This window comes from Coffea arabica, chromosome 1c (assembly GCF_036785885.1).
Source record: "Coffea arabica cultivar ET-39 chromosome 1c, Coffea Arabica ET-39 HiFi, whole genome shotgun sequence".
NCBI classification, from domain to species: Eukaryota; Viridiplantae; Streptophyta; class Magnoliopsida; order Gentianales; family Rubiaceae; genus Coffea; species Coffea arabica.
The window spans coordinates 52402438-52422035 of NC_092310.1; the positions used below are offsets into that span (position 1 = coordinate 52402438).

Genomic DNA, 19598 nt, shown 5'->3' on the forward strand with positions numbered 1-19598 from the left:
AGACCCCGGAGGACAGAGACCGAACAAGAAAAAATAAATAAATAATCGACAATAAACCGAGAAAGAAGTCTTCCCCTTTTCCTTTTTCTCTGTCTTCAAGACTCCAGCGCAGCAATCCCGTATATGAACTGAGCATTTTCTTCTTCTTTGTGTAAAAGATTCTCTGACAAGCGACTATTATACAGTATATATGTAGGAAATACTCGGGGAAGTTGAAGTAAGTACGTTTACTGCTTGTTTAGTAAATATAAATTGTGGGTTGGATTTATTTTGTGGGATTTTTGGAGTTTGTAAGAGGGAATTTGGCAAAAAAAGAAAAGAAAAAGAATGGGTGGTGTTCCTGAGAATGATGAAAGCAGAATGGAAGGGTGGTTGTATTTGATAAGGTCTAATAGGTTTGGGCTGCAGTATTCAAGAAAAAGATACTTTGTTCTTCAAGATCACCTTCTTAAGAGCTTCAAATCAATCCCACCTGCCCATGACGAGGTCTGTTAATTTGTTTATTGGTTTTGTTTTAGTTAATTTTCGCCAGTAGCACGAGTTTTGTTTATTTTTGTGTTTCTGCAGAGTTTTACTCCTAGTTGCTATCATCAGCTCTTTTTTATCTATTGCAAAAATTAAAGTAAGAATTGGATTATATTTAGAATTTCATTATATGGGTTTGATTTTTTGGGTTCCAATGTAGTTCATTATGTTATTGCTTGAGGTTGTGTGCTAGTGGTGTACTGGATTAGTGATCATTGATCACTTCTGATTATGTTTTCTTCTTACCATAATGCAATGAAAATGGACCATATTGGATATGGAGCGCGATCTTTTGTCTTGCCAACATCAGCAATTGATTATTATCTTATTGTTCATAGTTCGACAATGGCTTTCATCTGGCCTGTGATGGAATCCATGGTGCAGAATTTATTTAAACTTTGAATTTTGAGACTTTAACTGCAGGTTTTGTATTGCGAGTGTTAAGGAAGATGAGCTTTAAGCCAATTGATGATCTCATTAAGCTAGGTTAATTTCAGAACATTGAAAAGTATCCTCTTCTGCCAGTTACTTCTCTCTTCTGCCATAATGTCCTGTCAGTTTCTGTAGAGCATTATACTCATGAATAGTAGTTGTACAAGTAATTTGTGGGCCTTCGTTTCTTGTTATTTGGGCACATTGGTTAACTGGGTTCTGATGTTAAGTTAGTAGTAAGTTGGCAATGAGGAAAACCAGTAGATTGCAATCAGTGTCTAGAATCAATTGGAAGGCCTATACGATACTCAATTAGGCTTGCTCCTGTTGATGATGAAGTAAAAGATGCCACTCTAGCATGTTATGAGAATGATCATGGTTAGAGGGTCTCTTGATATCTAGCTGAACCTCTGACTCATTTTAGGGTTTAGTCGCTTAAATATTTACTACACCTGAAGTTTACTTACATGTCCAAGTACTTTTCATGATTAATTTCTTCTGGTTGCAATATTGGAAGCATAAGTTTACCTCGAACTTGACAGCGCTTATTCACCCCGCCCTGTGTATAGTTCAAGGGCTCTGCAACTAGTGACCTTAACTGCTGGTTTGGGCAGCATTTATCAACTTAGAATGTTTAAAGTGTTTATGCAGCTGTTTCAAAATCCCATGGTAACTAAATATATATCAACTAACCCCTTCTGAATTCTGAAAATGAGTATGAGTATGATAAATATCTTCTTTTGTTAAAAAGCTAACTGCTATTTCTTTTATGTTAGACAGCATCCTTCTTTTTTGCATTTGTTCTGACTTATTGGAACTTCCTCAATACAATGCATCAAATTCGTCCTTGGTGTTTCTGGTCTATCTTTGATTTTTTGGCTATTTAACTTTTTCAGTATCATCTTGTCTAAGCTTTAAATGACATAATCAGTATACTGTCAGGATCCTCTTAGAAGTGCAATTATAGATTCTTGCATCCGTGCGGCTGATAATGGGAGAGAGAGCATTCAAAGAAGAGTATGAACTTCTCTTCCACCTTATAAGCGTTTTTCCCCCACTTAATGCTCTAATGCAGTGGTTATTGCTGTGTTTCTTCTAAGAGATTGTGAAGACGTGTAATTTTTCAATTTGCAGGTATTCTTCATTTTCACACTTTACAACACTTCCAATCACAGTGATCAACTGAAGGTGCGGAATTTTTTGTCCAAATTTTCAATTTGTTTAAAATAAGTCATGCATGGTTACTAAATCTGAAGTTCTTAGCTGGGAGCAAGTAGTCCTGAAGAAGCAGCAAGATGGATGCATTCGATTCAGGAAGCCGCTTTAAAGGTTCAAATGGCTGAATTTTGTTTAAATTAGCAATGGCATATATTTCTGGCAGCTGATGTTTGCTAAGACACTTGCAGGTGGACCAGAACCAAGTTGTTATTGATTCTTCCGAGCCTGATGCAAAGTCTTTGAGGTACATTAAAACCATACCTGGTTTTCTTTTCACTCCTGCTTTCAACAAGGAAATATCGCTTTCTGACTTTCATGCTGAATGACTGTCCTGTTCATATGTTTTATTTATTTGGTGAAAAAGAAAAAGACAACTCTTGTCTGTAAGTTCATCTATGAATTTCAACTGGTTTCCTTTCGTTTGCAGGTTGGACTGTTCCAGTAAAACTCATTACTCAAATTCTATTGATTGGACGCTACGTTCGTCTAGAGTTATAGATGCCATGACATCTGATGTTGTTGCACCATCACCCTGGAAAATCTTTGGTTGCGAGAATGGTATGGTTTAAGTTTCACCGAAGTTTAAGATCCTTTACTGCTGAAATTGCATTTAATCATTAGTAGCATACAGGTCTCCGGCTATTTAAGGAAGCTAAAGATAGAGAATCTCATGCAAAGGTTGGTATGTCTTGTATCTGGATCTGAGCTGTGTGATGAATCCATCCTTGTTGAGTCTTTTGTATATTTTGCAGTGGGATGACCACCCTGCTATAATGGCTGTTGGTGTCATTGATGGATCTTCTGAGGCTATTTTCCAAACATTAATGTCTCTTGGCCCTTCAAGATCTGAGTAAGTGGCCACTGTATCATAAGGTTCTAAAGTATTATCTCTCAAGCATTTAACATAAAGATCAATTGAATATAAGCCAAAAGTTTTGACATCTCTCATTCCAAATTCGGTTTCTTATTTTACTATTTCTTCCCTTCATGATAGTATTCACTTTCCTAGCAGGAATCTTGTAACCCAAAATTCAATTTCCTTTTCAACTTCAAGGCATATATTGGACTCTAGCTTCTTTCATTTGAATTAATTGCTAGGGTGGCTATTACATGTTCACAATTTTTTACCGAAATTACTTTATATATTCAACTCTTCCTTGGGATACCCAATCTTTACAACAGTGTGATTGAGCAATGGTTTGATGTTTTTGATGTCTTCATCCGCAGGTGGGATTTCTGTCTGTATAAGGGCAGTGTGATTGAACATCTTGATGGTCATACTGACATAGTTCATAAACTGTTATACCGAAATTGGCTACCTTGGTCAGATTCGGGACTTGAACCTCACAGACACATTATACCTTTTTTTAATTTTCAAGGAGACTGAATGCAATATATGTTGTTGCAGGGGTATGAAACCAAGGGATCTTCTTTTGCGGCGCTATTGGAGGAGGGAGGATGATGGGACATATGGTAATAATGTTGCACTTGGAACCCTCACAGATGAATATGTATCTTTTGGTTTAACTCATCTTCATTCTATTGCAGTTATTCTGTACCATTCTGTGTTCCACCAGAGGTGTCCTCCTCAAGTGGGCTATGTCCGTGCCTGCCTTAAAAGTAATGTATGCTTAATACATTGAACAGATTCAAAAAGTGGTTTAAGCTATTCTGTTGTTGATATGTACTTGAACAAATATTACATTGAGCTGCTAGTTTATGCAACAGACATGGCTTGTTAGAAAATCCTTTTCTTTACTTCTAGATTTTGGTTAGTCGACTTTTCTTTATGTGCTGTGCACGCATCCATCAGTTCATACATTGACTATAGGTTAATATTGCAATGGTGCTACTTTTTTTAATTATTACTCTTGTCATCATAGGCGCCCCGTTATGTGTAACTTTTTCAGATTTTGGATTCAAGGAGGGTTGTTTTGTATTTTACAACTTCATACTATTAATTGTGCTGTAGATAAGATACTGTACTGTCCTTACAGGTGGAGGATTTGTAATTTCTCCTGTAAATCAAGGGAAGCAATCAGTAGTAAGACATATGCTTGCTATTGACTGGAAATTTTGGAAATCATATCTACAGACATCCTCTGCCCGATCCATAACAATCCGCATGCTAGGGAGACTGGCTGGTATGCCACTATCTTGTTTAGAGCAAAACTATCTTGTTTATAAGTCTTGCAATCCATAACAATCCGCATGCTAGGGAGACTGGGTGGTATGCCACTATCTTGTTTAGAGCAAAACTATCTTGTTTATAAGTCTTGCAATGTGCAACTATCTTGTTGCTGATTCAATCGTCTTTTGGTAATTGCAGCTTTGAGAGAGTTGTTTAGAGCAAAACTAGGGAATAATTCAGTGTCTGATTTCTCATCTGGTGAGCTGACAAAAGAGAGTAGATTACACCAGATTGGAGAAGGTTTGAGAATTGAAGTTCCAACCAGGCTGGAGACTAGGAAGAGCATCGATGACGCAGAGGGTGAAGAAGTGGTTAAAACGCCTTCAGAACATGCAAGCCTTTTGGGATTAAATGATGCGGCAGATGAATTTTTTGATGTTCCAGAACCTTTGGATTATGATCAATCAGAAAATGGCTGGTCTTCTGATTTTAGTTCAGAAACATATTCTCAGGTAGCAGTATACACTCTCTCTTTTGAATGAAGCACAATTTCCAAATGTAGGAAAGCATCTAATACTTTAAAACATTGGCTTATAGTTTGAGGCAATCTGAGAATTTATGAAGCTACGGTTGTTAGAATACATTTTTTTGGACACCTGGTCTAAATTTGAGCTCTTAGTTTGACTGGATACAGAAATAAGATATTTGAATAGGTATAATGGGTGAAAGACAAAGTGGTGAACATGTTGGACTCTTACATTCGGTAACTGAAATTTAGAGGAGAGGGTGGGAGCATGTGGGGTCACTGCCCTTTTTGGTGTATAAACTACTTAGTAAGAAGTACTGTTCAACAGTTTAAGGTTCCATTTAGGGAAGTAAGCATGTTTTTGGACAGATCAAAAGGAAAGCAAGTCAACAGTTGCATGTTTTTGCTGCCTGACCATTAAATATGCATGTGCTTTGTTATGCAATTAAAGTTTTGTGAAGTAAAAGTTGAGGAGACTACTTTTCATGGAAGGAAAGAGACCTTGTTAATTTCTTCTAGAAATATTTTTTATTTATCTACTTCTTTGATGTTTCAGGATACACGTACACCCAAATTATCTACTGCTGCTGTTTTTGTTAAAAAGTTACATGATCTTGCAGGTGAGTAGATGAAGCTGCTAACCGAAATTTTTTTTAAAAAAAGAACGATTCAGCTCTAAATTAAGGGCATTCTTTATTTTACGATAACTAGATAATTTTGACTGCAGTTCAGAAGAGGGGCTATGTGGACTTACAAGAGATGGCAAGGGAAGACAGTATGTCGTGCAACTATGGGTTCACTTTACCAAAGGATCAAACTTGTAATCTGCTTTCAAGTTGGACAGAAACAGATCCCTCTACATTTCTGATTCGTGGAAAAACTTATTTGGATGACCATAAAAAGGTGTTCTTTCACATTAAGTTTTATCTGTAATTTAATTTAATATTGATCTCTCTCTCTCTCTCTCTCTCTCTCTCTCTGTTCTGACAAGTCTAAATTAATAGCCTGTTAGTAACCTATAGTTTTTTGGTTGCTTGTGGTGCTCTTATCTCCAGATCAAAGCAAATGGCACATTAATGCAAATGGTTGCTGCGGATTGGTTGAGATCTGACAAGCGAGAAGATGATCTTGCTGGCCGCCCTGGGAGCATTGTTCAGGTTTTTAATTCTTTCATGGAAAAAATGTTGTGTCACAAATTTCTTGCTACAGTTGACCATTTCACCATGTGATCATGAGGCTTCCAACAAGTTGTTTGTATTTTCTCTGCAGAAATATGCTGCAAAAGGAGGTCCAGAGTTCTTTTTCATAGTCAACATACAGGTTTATTGAGTCCTTTCATTTTATTCACTTCTTCCTCTTTGACTCTTTTATCTAGTTACTTACCCTAGATCAATCACAAAAGGTGCCAGGTTCGACAACTTATAATCTGGCCCTATACTACATGATGAGTAGTTCACTGGAAGATGCACCATTGCTGGAGAGATTTGTTAAAGGGGATGATGCAGACAGAAATTCAAGGTTCAAGCTCATTCCATACATATCTAAGGTCAGTTAAGTTGGTAATGCAGAAATTAATATTATCTTGTGAGGTCTTGAATCTCTGTTTTTTTTTGCTGAGGCTTTTGATGTTGAGACATCCACGGTTTCAGTGGCACATCTATTTCCAATAGCAATTTTGCCTTGCCAAATTTCAGAATTCTGGGGCATTATATGAGCTTACATGTACAAATCATATATGATTTGTTTTTCAGGGATCATGGATAGTCAAGCAGAGTGTTGGGAAGAAAGCATGCTTAATTGGTCAAGCACTGGAAATTAATTATTTCCATGGGAAGAACTACATAGAGGTAAAATTTTGAAAGCAGATGGATTCCATACGGCATTCATGTTATGAGCATGTTAGCTAGTACATGTGAGTGAAACATTACATTTATCTCCTTGCGCACCTGTCTTCATGCAATGAAGCAAGAGAGGCAGGGCCCCTACTTGGACCTGCGATGACGCAAAGGGGTCGCTTCAAGTGTACGAGGGAGAGTATTACCACTTGGCTAACATAACCTCGTACCAGAAAATGTTACAGCATGAAAAATGGTCTCTTTGTATTTTGATAATTATGAAGGTTCTCTTGTATTTCAGCTTGGAGTTGATATCGGTTCATCTACTGTTGCGAGGGGTGTGGTCAATCTTGTTCTTGGTTACCTTAACAATCTTGTCATAGAAATGGCATTTCTGGTACAGGTATAAACTCATCATCTTGCAACATTGTGATTCTGTTCTTCTCTAAACATGGATGGAGAGCGAACACTGGGGAACCTTCATCCCCTTTTATGATATCGCTGTTTGTCATAATAGATTCATTTCCTGCAGGCAAACACCACGGATGAGCTTCCAGAGTTCCTACTGGGGACTTGTCGTCTTAACCATCTGGATGCCTCTAAAGCTATCCCAGTTAAGCACTAAACCAGATGTTAACCAGGACCCGCGTGATGATGAATTGTGCAGAAGTGGGATTAAAGTCTATAGAATTGACCGTAGTATTCTTCCAATGTACCTACCGGTATCAATTCTTTTATACAAGGAAAAAATCAATTGGCTGGTGTATATTACATTGGAACTGGGGTCATGTCAATTTGTCAGAATAGATTGAAATCAAAATGAAGAGAAAAAGGACCCGAGGTGATAGAGCTGTAATATTCATAGTTGCAGTTCTTTACCTTTGTGGTTTTTGTTTCTCCTCCTACCAAGAGTTGATTCTTCATGATGCTCTTCAGAGATAAGGAATGAGGAATAAATAGTTTAATAGACATTACAGCGTAGGATAAGATTAATCATATAAATTTAAAATCTTCGTCAACTCAAAATGAAAATGTTACAGTTTGTTTGGGAACTTGGATTTGATGAGAAAAGAAAAGAAAATAGAGTGGAAGAAATGGAAAATGAATCAACACGATTGGGATTATGTATCATGTGGTGTATCATAGTTGTAGAGTCATATATTTGCTTTTTTTTTTTTGTCGGATACGATAAATCTATTCTTACTCTATATTAGGAGAAGGGAAATGATCGAACATGGCCAAGAGGAGAATTCGAAGGGATTGAATTATTATTGGTTTAAACGGGAGCCTACGCACTCACTAACGAAACATTTAATATTCGAGAAAATCTTGAACTTTTAGATTGCAGGTCGAAAAATTGACTTTACATTTAATTTAAAACTCTCTTGACGATCAATTGCACTAAGTAAGAGTAGAGTAGTTGATTCGACAACACGAATTATCACAATATAGTATGCCACAACATTATAGAATTTTCCTTCAATTTCTTTCCTAAACTCCCAAACTACAATATTAAAATATCTTTCCCTTCGTTTCTCATCGTCTCTCTGTTTTTCCTCTCACAAGTAACTTGCAGAGCTTTGTCTTCCATTAAGTTGCCGGCTGGGACACTGCCTCCTAGTCCCGACCAATTTGCGTGGGCTTCCATTCTATTCTTTAATGGTTTTTTGACTCCCGAGGCAACTCCCTACTCAAGGATCCAATCCAACCTCTAACCTCTTTAGAAGAATACGTTTATCTTCCCTTTGCACATTTTCCTCCCGTACTGGATTCCTCCTCCGAAAGCCTCATCCCAGGGGCAAAACCGGACATTTGGACTCTCTCATTAACCTTTTCGTACGAGTCAAATCGGGACCGGGAGCTGTTGCCCGCCTTCCACATCCATTGACCCACAGCTCGTCGGCGCACGCTAGCAAACAGAGTAGTGCCTTTAGATAACTGTTATTACCATTTTGCCCCAATCAATAGCTTTTTTCTGAGTATTTGACCCAATGTTTACTTCTCCCATCAATCATATATTATTAAATCTTCTTTCCGCCATTGAATACTGAGTCAACTCTGAACGAAAGAAGACTCTCTGAGCCTGAAGTAGGAGGAGCCCCAACCCCACCCCAGAAAAATAAAAATAAAAATGGAGAAATTAGGGTTCAGGGTTTAGGAGAGATTAGAGTAGTTGGGGTTTGAACGTACTTATTTGGGAAAAAAAAATTGAGCCATAAAAAAGAAGAAGAAGAATAAATGGGTGCTAAAATAAGATTAAAGGAATAGGAGGTGGTGGGTGGGAAATATTGGAGCTTGTTCGATCGGAGCTGGGGTGAAGCTTTTGAGGTGGACCCCACTCTGGTTGTGAGGCGACACGCTTTCTGTGATTTTGGGGAGCACGAGATCTCGGAGCTCCACAAGGTTGGTTTACCATTCTAACAAAATTCCCCACTTTCATTAGTGTATATATTAAAGCAGTACTATTTGTGGATAGTGATTCAATTTAATATACTAATACAATAAATTCATGTGTGTATAAATGTGGTTGCTCAACTTATGTTAATTGAGTTGGGTTGGGATCGAGAATTTACTCTCATATCTGGTAACATTTTACATAACTGTGGAAAAAGGATAGTAAAGTTTTATTTTTTTTAAATTTCTACTGAATATGCTGAATCAGATGATTTTGATTATAACAAGCTCAAGTTTTTTTATATCCTTTTTTTCTGTGGCCTAATCTGTTATCTTTTTTGGTGTACAGTGGGTTCCTCCTGAGCAGGGGACGATGAGGTGGATAAATTATGATTCGAAGTTGGCCCTTCTCCTGGTCCTGCTCTTATCTGGTGAATATATATTTCTTTTTTGAATTTTTTGAAGCTTGCTGTGTTTTTTCTTTTCCGGGCTGTTCTAGAGGAGCTATATGCAATGTATTTGGCAAATTAAATTTGTGCATCGTTTTTTAAGTCAAGTTGAAGCTGCGATGTAGCTTAGAAATTGGCTCTGCTTTTTGTTCTTTTCTTATTCGCTGATTATTTCTTTTCTTTGTGGAAGCAATGGATTAGGCAAGGTCCATTTACGTCTATGTTGGGTTGCATAGTAAGCTTAAAAATTGGTTATGGTAAACTGGATTTCTGATTGCAAAATCCAGTCTAATCATTGGATAAAAAGGGACAAGATAAAAATGAAGAAGAAAAAAGGGAGTTGCAAGTTGGTATCCTAGATATGCTTTTTCTTTCTTTTAGTGGTAGTGAGAAAGTTCTGGATTCTTACATACTAGTAGCTTTTTTAGGGGACTGCTGTTTCTCTTAAAATGGGGTAAGAATCTTTTGTGACTTGGAATGTAATGTATTCATGCACAAGACAAGCCTTATATGTTATTAAGTTTGTTTAGTTCATATCTTACAATTACAGTTTCAACCAGAATAAAGGCATCCTCTGAAGACGGTGAATTTAATCAGTGTGAACATATCGTCAAGAAGTGGGCATCTTCTTCCCTTGACTCAGAAATTAACGAAGATAAACACATATTGCGGGACTTGCTGTATTTCCTTCATGTCCCAAGAACTGGAGGGAGGACATATTATTATTGGTAAAGTAGTTGCTTCTTTTCAGTACTTTCAGGCAAACTGCATTTCTCTTTTCTGTTCATTGTAGGGTTTTCGGGTTGAAAATTGCCACTCATGGATGTAATTTTCACATGCAGCTTTCTGAAAAGGTTATATGCAAACTCTTCAGAGTGCCCACGCTCTTATGATAGGCTGAGGCTCGATCCCAGGTAACACTGTTCTTCATCTATGAATTACTTTTACCGTTGAATGCAATTGGTGGTACATTGATTGTAGTAGCTCAATGGCTGCTACAAACTTGCGCCTTCCTTTAGGGCTGAAAACAACCCATCTTTGCCTTGAGCTTGTTGAGAAACCTGGAAAACTTGGCTGGGCTTGTAATCATATACAATATCTGATTATTTCTTTTCTTTGTGGAAGCAATGGATTAGGCAAGGTCCATTTACGTCTATGTTGGGTTGCATAGTAAGCTTAAAAATTGGTTATGGTAAACTGGATTTCTGATTGCAAAATCCAGTCTAATCATTGGATAAAAAGGGACAAGATAAAAATGAAGAAGAAAAAAGGGAGTTGCAAGTTGGTATCCTAGATATGCTTTTTCTTTCTTTTAGTGGTAGTGAGAAAGTTCTGGATTCTTACATACTAGTAGCTTTTTTAGGGGACTGCTGTTTCTCTTAAAATGGGGTAAGAATCTTTTGTGACTTGGAATGTAATGTATTCATGCACAAGACAAGCCTTATATGTTATTAAGTTTGTTTAGTTCATATCTTACAATTACAGTTTCAACCAGAATAAAGGCATCCTCTGAAGACGGTGAATTTAATCAGTGTGAACATATCGTCAAGAAGTGGGCATCTTCTTCCCTTGACTCAGAAATTAACGAAGATAAACACATATTGCGGGACTTGCTGTATTTCCTTCATGTCCCAAGAACTGGAGGGAGGACATATTATTATTGGTAAAGTAGTTGCTTCTTTTCAGTACTTTCAGGCAAACTGCATTTCTCTTTTCTGTTCATTGTAGGGTTTTCGGGTTGAAAATTGCCACTCATGGATGTAATTTTCACATGCAGCTTTCTGAAAAGGTTATATGCAAACTCTTCAGAGTGCCCACGCTCTTATGATAGGCTGAGGCTCGATCCCAGGTAACACTGTTCTTCATCTATGAATTACTTTTACCGTTGAATGCAATTGGTGGTACATTGATTGTAGTAGCTCAATGGCTGCTACAAACTTGCGCCTTCCTTTAGGGCTGAAAACAACCCATCTTTGCCTTGAGCTTGTTGAGAAACCTGGAAAACTTGGCTGGGCTTGTAATCATATACAATATCTGACATTACTTGAAAGTACATGATGTTTGATTCTTCTTCTACATCAAGACACAAATTCTTGAAGCTACTGATACAATATTTTTTTTATTGATAAAGTGAATCCCAAAACAACATGGTAAAGCTTTCTTTAAATATTCCCGGTTAGTTGTTGAGTAGGTAGAGTTTAGTAACTCTGAAAAGCTACAGGGAGAGTCTGGGCATACATTTAGGTGGAAACTAGTTTAACAGTAAACTAGGGATTGAATATACTTCTTCACCATAATGGTTTTTGAAGATGTTTGGGGTTAGTGTAAAACCCAGGATTAAGATAGCTAGAATGATTGCTATTTAATGTTCATAGTCAAAATTTCATTTTTACTGTGTGGTTGTATACATCAAGGTTTAAAAACAATGGATGACAACATCTTTTCTTGGTAAGACTCACAAGAGCATGTTTTTAATATGCTTTCCTTTGAATTGACTTTCAAAAATTTGTCAATTGTGATGCTCAGAAAGCAAATCTGTAACTGTATGGCAGCAGCATTCAATAGCTCTTTGTTGTCCATCTGATGCAAAAGCTATTCTCAAAGTACAAGAGCTTAATAGATTGCTTCAATCCATATGATATTCATTCACTGCAGGAAACCAGATTGCCGGTTATTGGTTACTCATGATGACTATAGTGTCATGTCCAAACTTCCAAGGGAGAAAACTTCAGTGGTGACCATACTAAGGGACCCTATTGATCGTGTCTTTAGCACTTACGAATTTTCGGTAGAGGTTGCTGCTCGTTTTCTGGTGCACCCTAATCTAACATCAGCCTTAAGAATGACTGGACGTTTGAGGGCAAAGACAAGGGGTGGAGTAAGCACATTGGACATCTGGCCATGGAAGTATTTGGTCCCTTGGATGAGAGAAGATTTGTTTTCTCGGGTATGTCTACCTAGCATTATGATCTAATGCTGTTTGAATTCATATATGCATAGCAATTAGCTCTTCTGCAGTCTGCACATAGATGATGACCTGGACCTGTAGAAAACCAATTTGTGACTTATGTAACTTTCAATTCAAACACTTCATATATCCAATTTTGACAATTCAATACTATTTAAGTATAAAGGAAGATTGATTGGAGATTCTCTGGGGTGTGGCAGAATGTAGAGAATAATATTCTAATCAAACATAAAAGGAGGGGAAAAAATGAAAAACTGTAATGTTTCTTGACCCAGATCTTCGATTCTTTTTTTTGGCTTTCTTTTTTGGTTTTTTTTTGGGGGGGGGGGGGGGAGGGGGGGGGGGGGGGAGGGGAGGGGTGTAGCACAAAAAGGTCATTTAAGGAAAAGTAGTCAGATTCTTACCTTGTTTTTCTATTTTACCTGTATTAGTAATAATATAAGGATCTAAAAAATGCCTCACTTTATGCTTCAGTCATAGATCTGCGGCATATTCAAGATGATGATTTTGTTGTGCACTGATTGCAGAGAGAAGCCAGAAGACGCAAAGGTTGGCCTTCCATTTATGGTGACGATCCCTATGATATGGAGGATGTTGTAATGCCATTGCACAAGTATATTAATGATCCTATAGCTCAGGAAATAGTTCATAATGGAGCTACATACCAGGTTTTAACCTGAACTCTTTATCTTCTTCTGTAGATAACTGAGATTGCTTTACATGTAGCTTGGTTAATAAGTAGCATAAATGGACCATGAAACTTACAAGTAAGAGTTCTTAGTTATATTTCTTGAGCTTGCGTCTAGATTAGGTTTGTGTGTCGAGAGTAAAGGAAGATTTGAAGTTTTACTACTTATGAATCTTTTTTTTGTTTGAGCTGCCTGGACAAGCAATTCATGACATTTTCTTCTAAATCTTATCTATATGAACTTCTACGGTGGAGTTTTGAATTTCAAGTTGGTGAGAGTGCATAACTAATATAAAAAGGGTGGTTTGATTTCACAGTTGACTTTGGCGATCAGATCTATTAATTGAATCCATCTGTGCTACCTCGTGGAAATATGTAAATATCACAAGGTTGTATAATACTCATGAATCAGGAAAGAACTATAATAAATGTATACCATATACATGCGTTAGAACCTTCTTATTTTTGATGTGTGGGAATTATTCTTTAGGAACTAATATCCAGGCTTATGCCAAAAGAGGAAATTAGCCATTGTCAATCCTAGATGTTAGTTGTTGTAAGTGTTGCATTCTGAATAGACGGTGAAGCAAAAAGACAGTGAGTTTTGCATTTGATTTTCATGCTTGACACAGTCTTTAATGTTCATATTTTCCTGCTTGTTTCTGATAAACAGATTGCAGGACTTACAAACAACTCTTATCTGGCAGAATCACATGAAGTGCGCCATTGCATACAGAAATATCAGCCTCTTGGTGAATATGTGCTAGACGTTGCAAAGGTACCGATTGAAGGTTCACTACTTATTGCTTGACATCATTTTGAAATCTTCTCTTGCCTATTATACTTTTGCTTTATGGTTATAACCATGGTAGATCTCTGTAAATCTTGCAGAAGCGGTTGGATAATATGTTGTATGTTGGACTCACTGAGAACCATAGAGAATCTGCAACAATGTTTGCAAATGTGGTTGGTGCTCAGGCAATTTCTAAGTTTGCAGGATCAAACTCTAGAAAGGGTCTTGTGGCTAATAGCATTCCAGGTCAGTGTCAGAAACAATTTGCTTCAGCTGTATTTTGTTTTCCATTCTTTTAGGTGTTTGTGATTTTCTCTAGATTTTGGACATTATGGGGCTCATATATTCCATACAACCAGCAGTAGCTATTGTCGTTCTGTTTACAGTTCTCTGAGCATAAGGAAAAAGTGTTCAAGCTGAATTATTGATTATGAGAAACCATGAACATCCTCTGCTTTCTATACAGTGCTCATCTTGATGAGTATCTTAGATATGCCAGTAGTCGTTTTGGCATCCTCCTGACTTTTTATTTAATGGTATGTCATGAACATTTTGGTGCTATTTACGTGGAGTTATAGTTTGAAAGTTCCCTCTGCTCGGAAGTAAACATCCTAGCGTAAAGGATATTAAGACAGAGGAGGAAAATATATAGTCTAATGCATATCTAGAAACAAGTGTGCTCACTATACTAGGTAAAGGAGAAAATTCGTGACAGATAAGTATTTCCTCGACAGTTACAATCCATTCTCCTGCAACAAGTAAAACTAAGGCTAATATGAGAAGGGTTTAAGAGAAAGTTACATTAACTCCTGTTTTGTTTCAAAAAAGCTTGAAAAAACAAGAGATTATATGGTTCCTTGTACACGATCAGTCTGCTTGGCTAATTTCCAAATTAAGAATCACTAGTGTTTCAAGCATATGAAGCTATTGGAGTTTATCCCTTTCTTTAGTTTTTTAAGGTTATCTAAGTAGTGAAATTGTAGTTTTTCCCCAGTAACATCATCCTTTGCTGGTTCTGCAGGGCAGAGCTCTTTGATACCTGATATTGACCCTGATAGTAATTACCATTTGGTAATGTCTGACCGTCTCTCTTACTATGCTTTTCATTTTTTTTTATTGGAGATTGTAAGTGGTCTTTTAGTTTTTAATGATGTTGAATACTGATTCAAATTGTGATGTTGATTCCTCTGTTGCCCTGTTTTTAGAGCAATAGCACATATCCAAAGCCTGGAAAGTTTTCATCAACGGACACAGTTGAAGCAACAAATGAAGATGTAAGCCTGTTTTTATTTCTAGCTTTGTGCTTGCTCAAAGTTATTACTATGTCAGGAAAAGAGAACAAAGACTTTATTACTATGTCAGATGACGACGAGAAAACTAATGGAAGGATATGAGACCTGTATTTCAAGCTTACGAAGCACACAGTCACAACGACGTGCAAATTCTTTAAAAAATATACGGCCAGCAAACTTTACTAAGGAGGTAAAAAATTAGTCAAAATTCTTATTTAATCTGTTGACTTTTTCCACCCTCTTGCCTTTTGCGTGTAACTGTGGAAATTACTACTCTCAACTCCTGGTTGGAAATTGTTACATCTCTCAATCATGACGGGTTGTCATGCTATGATTTGAAGCTTTTGTTTTCAAGTAAAGGATCATCCTTTAGGTGATGCAAAGTCAATAAATCAGTACAAAAGTAAATAGTCTTCTTTTTGGATCTTGAAGAGCTTAGAGCACCCCTAGGGTTCTTTAAATAAATGAAGATCTTTGAGGGGTCAACTCCTTTTCACTGAAACTGTGGTTTATTCAGTTTGATAGTATCAATGTAACAAATCCTAAATTAGTACAGCCCTCAGTTTCTGGGACAATCTAGATGTAGCAGCTGTAGCAACTTTGGAATGTGATTCACATATGCCTCTCTGTGTGTGTTGCCTGTTGAAATCTATCTACAAATTCTCACTTTGTCCTATTGTTACCAGATTGAGAAGGTTAACCGTCTGTATTTTCATCGATGTAGTGTACTCCAGAAATTCCCTTTCTATAGCTCAAGAGTGTACTGCACAATAAGCTCAATCTTATACTACAGTAGAGTTGAGATGGATTTGGAATGTTTAGATGAAATTAGACTCAGACTGCAAATTTTGATTCTGAGACGGCTTTCTGTCAATTTTGTTGTCCTGGTACTTGCCATTTACTTATTAACTCTATCTCGTTGCAGGCTCGTCGTCGGATTTCTAAAGTTCTTTTTCAGGAAATTACATCACTAAATTACCTGGATGTGGAGTTGTACAAGTACGCTCAAGGCATCTTTGCAAATCAACAACAGTATGCGATGCCAACAAAAGTTGGTGAAGTAAGTATCCAGCGTTTGAGGACTTAATATCTTTGCGACTTACAACTAAAGATTGGTTCATGATAACTAATTATATGGTACTTGCCCTTGGAAACACTTACTTTTTGGAAAGTTGAAAAAGAATCCATTGGTCTTTTCTTCAATTGGACAATCAGAACATTTAGCGTAGAAGGAAGGCAAAAGAAAATTAGTTGTGTATTATGGAATTTGCCTACCGTGGTCCGTTACTGTTATAACTTGAAATGAGGAGTATGATTGTTTTTAACTTGAGTTTTTCATATCTCATAAACTGCAGGAGAATCTGGTGAACATGTTCAAAAAGCCATATGGTGCCCCTTCTTGGAGTGTTCTTTCCATCTCCTTATCCATTTTTTTATTTCTTTTGTTCATTATTCTCTATTTAAATGCAAGGAGAAGAATATCAAAAATAAAGCTATGAAATGATTGAAATGCATGCATTTACTGTATCATGTATACAAGTTTAGAGGAGGGAGAGAGAGAGAGAAACAGACGAAGTTCACTACTCATAGCTAGGATATGCACAAAGCTTTGTAACTAAAGCAATGGTAATTTTGGGGAGTTGCAGAGCTTTTAGATGAAACTATGTTCTTTTCCTAAGGTTGGAGGGATTGGTTGGGTGATATCGAAGCAGCGAATAGAAGTGAGAGGTCCGGATTCGAGACCTTTTACATACACGCACGCCCAAAAAAAAAAAAATATCACTACGTTCTTCCTAAGCCAAATAACCTTTTTCTGTGTGTTAACGGACGCAACCCCGACCCCCAACTCTCCGAGGTAAATTAAGTTACAGGTAATGACTCATCCTTGTACTAATGACTTTGACAGAAGATGACAAGGAGTCGTCAGTGGTAGACTGGAATGATCTGCCGGAGGACCTTCGGTGTGGTTTTTTGGGGAAGTTAATTCATCTTGCTGATTACTTCCGCGATTTGGTGCCGTTAGCAAGTCCTGGCTTTCCGCAACACTTCGAAGGGAATTTCAGCCAGCTGCGAATTGCAAGATAGGTGCCGCCATTATTCTCTTAATCACCACCCCGGATGAGGCCTTCCGTCTTATATTGGATTATTACGGTGTATATATACAGTCGGCCAAGCATAACCAAATTATGCTACAGCATCTCCTAATCCGAGGATACAATTCACGAATTTCAACTTCCTCACTTTGTTCGACTCGGAAGCTCCTCCTCCTCCTCCTCCGGTTGGTTGGCCATTAAGCACCCTCCTGACCATCTACAACGCCTCTTAATCCACTCGCCCGAAAGACCATGGTTCTGCCGGCAATTCACGTTGCAGGTGTTAGCAAAATAATTGGATAGTGCTTTTATCTCAGATAATATTTCGCTTGCATTATAAACACATTTTCCAATCTATCTTTTTATCTTACATATATCACATCACAAAAAGTGCTATAATAATTATTTCAAATAATACACTATCCAAACAAACTCAATCTTATCTGGTGGTGCTCCATTCAACCCACGCTTCTTCCGGATCATGATCTCTCGGTTGCTGCAATTTATATTAGTTCAAAAAAACAAAAATGGTGGATGCAATTGATTGTGTGGAAGAAAGGGTGGCCTTCATGAGACCGGACGAAGAAGGGTGGCCTTCACGAATGTTTTATTACAAGTCGATGGACAAGATATAAAATTTGCCAAACAAGAAGGAGGAGCTAGATTGGATGGAAATTCATAATACTTGTGAAAACAATACTACTGACTCGATATTTGTGGGAGAGAATAATCAGCAAGCTTTCTTGATACTAATTACTCTCCTAGTTCCGTAGATTTCCATCACAAATTTGGAGATCGCTGATCCGAAGTTTGAACGACTATCTTTGTACTGGTAGTTATATGATCGTGGTAAAGTCTAATTGCGATGCTCTTGCAGTATTTCACTTGGGATGGGAGCAATGTAAGGAGACTCCGCAATCTCGACCCATCTGGATATGGGAGAGTATACTTTACCTGTAACTTGGATATATCCCACATTGCAAGCAGTGAACTTGTGATCCATGTCGTCTATCTTTAGTTGTCTTCTACACATCTCTTGCAAATACCACTATTGATCCTTGTCTCTCTGCATCACCTCTCATCCAAAAGCATGTCGAAGGATTTGACAAATTAAATGCACTTTATAAAGCCATTTTTTATCTGTTCACATGATTTCGTGATTTAATAGGCTTAGGTTTGTTATAGGAGAATATCTTGCTTTACATCTATCTCCCGTATTAAGCATGTGTGTGTTGTAGCTTGATTGGAACTCAGTTTTATGATGAAATGGTTGAAATTTATCTTTTGCTGGTCGAGAAATTACTTCTTTTTTGGTTGACACGAGATATTTTGGCTTATGCCAGACTAATCCCTTGTGATTATGCAGAACCTGCCCAAGATGTCCAGCATATTACCAAAGGGTCGATTTGATGACCTTGAATAACTACCCGAAAGTGATTACTATACGAGCTGGCGGCCGGAGGCCAAGAATTTACTCTAACTTGCTAGTATTTTGAATCCATTGTACACTGGCAGCAACATGCATAATTACAAGACTTAAGTTGGATAATTACAAGAAAAAAGACAGACAAACCAAAAAATGTACAAGGGCTAGGCCATAAAGACTCGAGAATGGTACTCTTTCGATTAAGTTGATATATCCATGGTTGCTGCTGTTAATTATGCGAGATTAAAGCCATAGGAGTAATTTATTATCGTTCCAAAAACAGGAAAAAGAAACAAAAGAAATTGCTTATTGATAATTTACGAATTTATTTTACACTTAGGCCACTCATGGCGTGTTGCTTTGACGCGCAGCACCATGACTGGATAGCGGCCCAAAGAAACCAAGACAAGCCCACAATTAGTGTAACCAGCTTTGCTTGATCTTTTGGTCAGCATCAAAAGTAATTTTAATTGCTAACGTATCTCTATTAAAAGCTATTTTAAATCGAGATCTGATTTAACGAATCACAGGTCAAAATCCAACGAATTAGATCATTTAAGATTTTTGAAATAGCCTTGGTATTGTCTGATTTACTCTTGGTTAAGTTTAGTGCGTAGACAAATATGTTAGATGAGCATAGTATGTATGTGTTGAACTATATATATATAATCATTGAACTAGAGTAAAATCGATTTGACCGGTTAAATATCGATACGATGACTTCACCAATTCAATTAACAGTTTATCAAGTTTTAAAACATTGGGTCAAACCACTACCACTATGACTCAGGGGGAGGGGTGGAGAAAAAAGGAAAAAGAAAAATGCTG

At 37.3% G+C, this 19598-nt stretch overlaps 2 protein-coding genes across 5 annotated transcripts; both read left to right on the forward strand.

The window, feature by feature from the left end:
* Window positions 1–7590, forward strand: LOC113727630 (protein ENHANCED DISEASE RESISTANCE 2-like). 2 transcript variants are annotated; one of them, XM_072076986.1, is made up of 21 exons: window positions 1–486; window positions 1900–1974; window positions 2092–2145; window positions 2221–2286; window positions 2364–2419; window positions 2603–2733; window positions 2807–2853; window positions 2928–3025; window positions 3403–3498; window positions 3584–3648; window positions 3724–3795; window positions 4173–4319; window positions 4505–4818; window positions 5389–5452; window positions 5560–5735; window positions 5888–5989; window positions 6102–6152; window positions 6235–6378; window positions 6584–6679; window positions 6969–7070; window positions 7200–7590. In XM_072076986.1, the coding sequence occupies exons 1-21, from the start codon at window positions 328–330 to the stop codon at window positions 7290–7292; spliced, it is 2208 nt and encodes a 735-aa protein (XP_071933087.1). In that variant the 5' UTR covers window positions 1–327; the 3' UTR covers window positions 7293–7590. The 2 variants fall into 2 exon arrangements, with proteins under 2 accessions (XP_071933087.1, XP_071933086.1); XM_072076985.1 differs by having other exon boundaries at window positions 183–486; window positions 4505–4821.
* Window positions 7591–8680: 1090 nt separating this feature from the next.
* On the forward strand, window positions 8681–17333 carry LOC113727638 (protein-tyrosine sulfotransferase-like). 3 transcript variants are annotated; one of them, XM_072076995.1, is made up of 15 exons: window positions 8681–9070; window positions 9411–9492; window positions 10061–10238; window positions 10353–10424; window positions 11006–11173; window positions 11288–11359; window positions 12166–12457; window positions 13006–13146; window positions 13840–13944; window positions 14058–14205; window positions 14981–15030; window positions 15165–15233; window positions 15322–15441; window positions 16177–16311; window positions 17158–17333. In XM_072076995.1, the coding sequence occupies exons 2-15, from the start codon at window positions 9435–9437 to the stop codon at window positions 17182–17184; spliced, it is 1635 nt and encodes a 544-aa protein (XP_071933096.1). In that variant the 5' UTR covers window positions 8681–9070; window positions 9411–9434; the 3' UTR covers window positions 17185–17333. The 3 variants fall into 3 exon arrangements, with proteins under 3 accessions (XP_071933096.1, XP_071933089.1, XP_071933093.1); XM_072076988.1 differs by lacking the exon at window positions 17158–17333 and adding an exon at window positions 16607–16912; XM_072076992.1 differs by lacking the exons at window positions 8681–9070; window positions 17158–17333 and adding exons at window positions 9181–9251; window positions 16607–16912.
* The last annotated feature ends 2265 nt before the right edge of the window (window positions 17334–19598 follow it).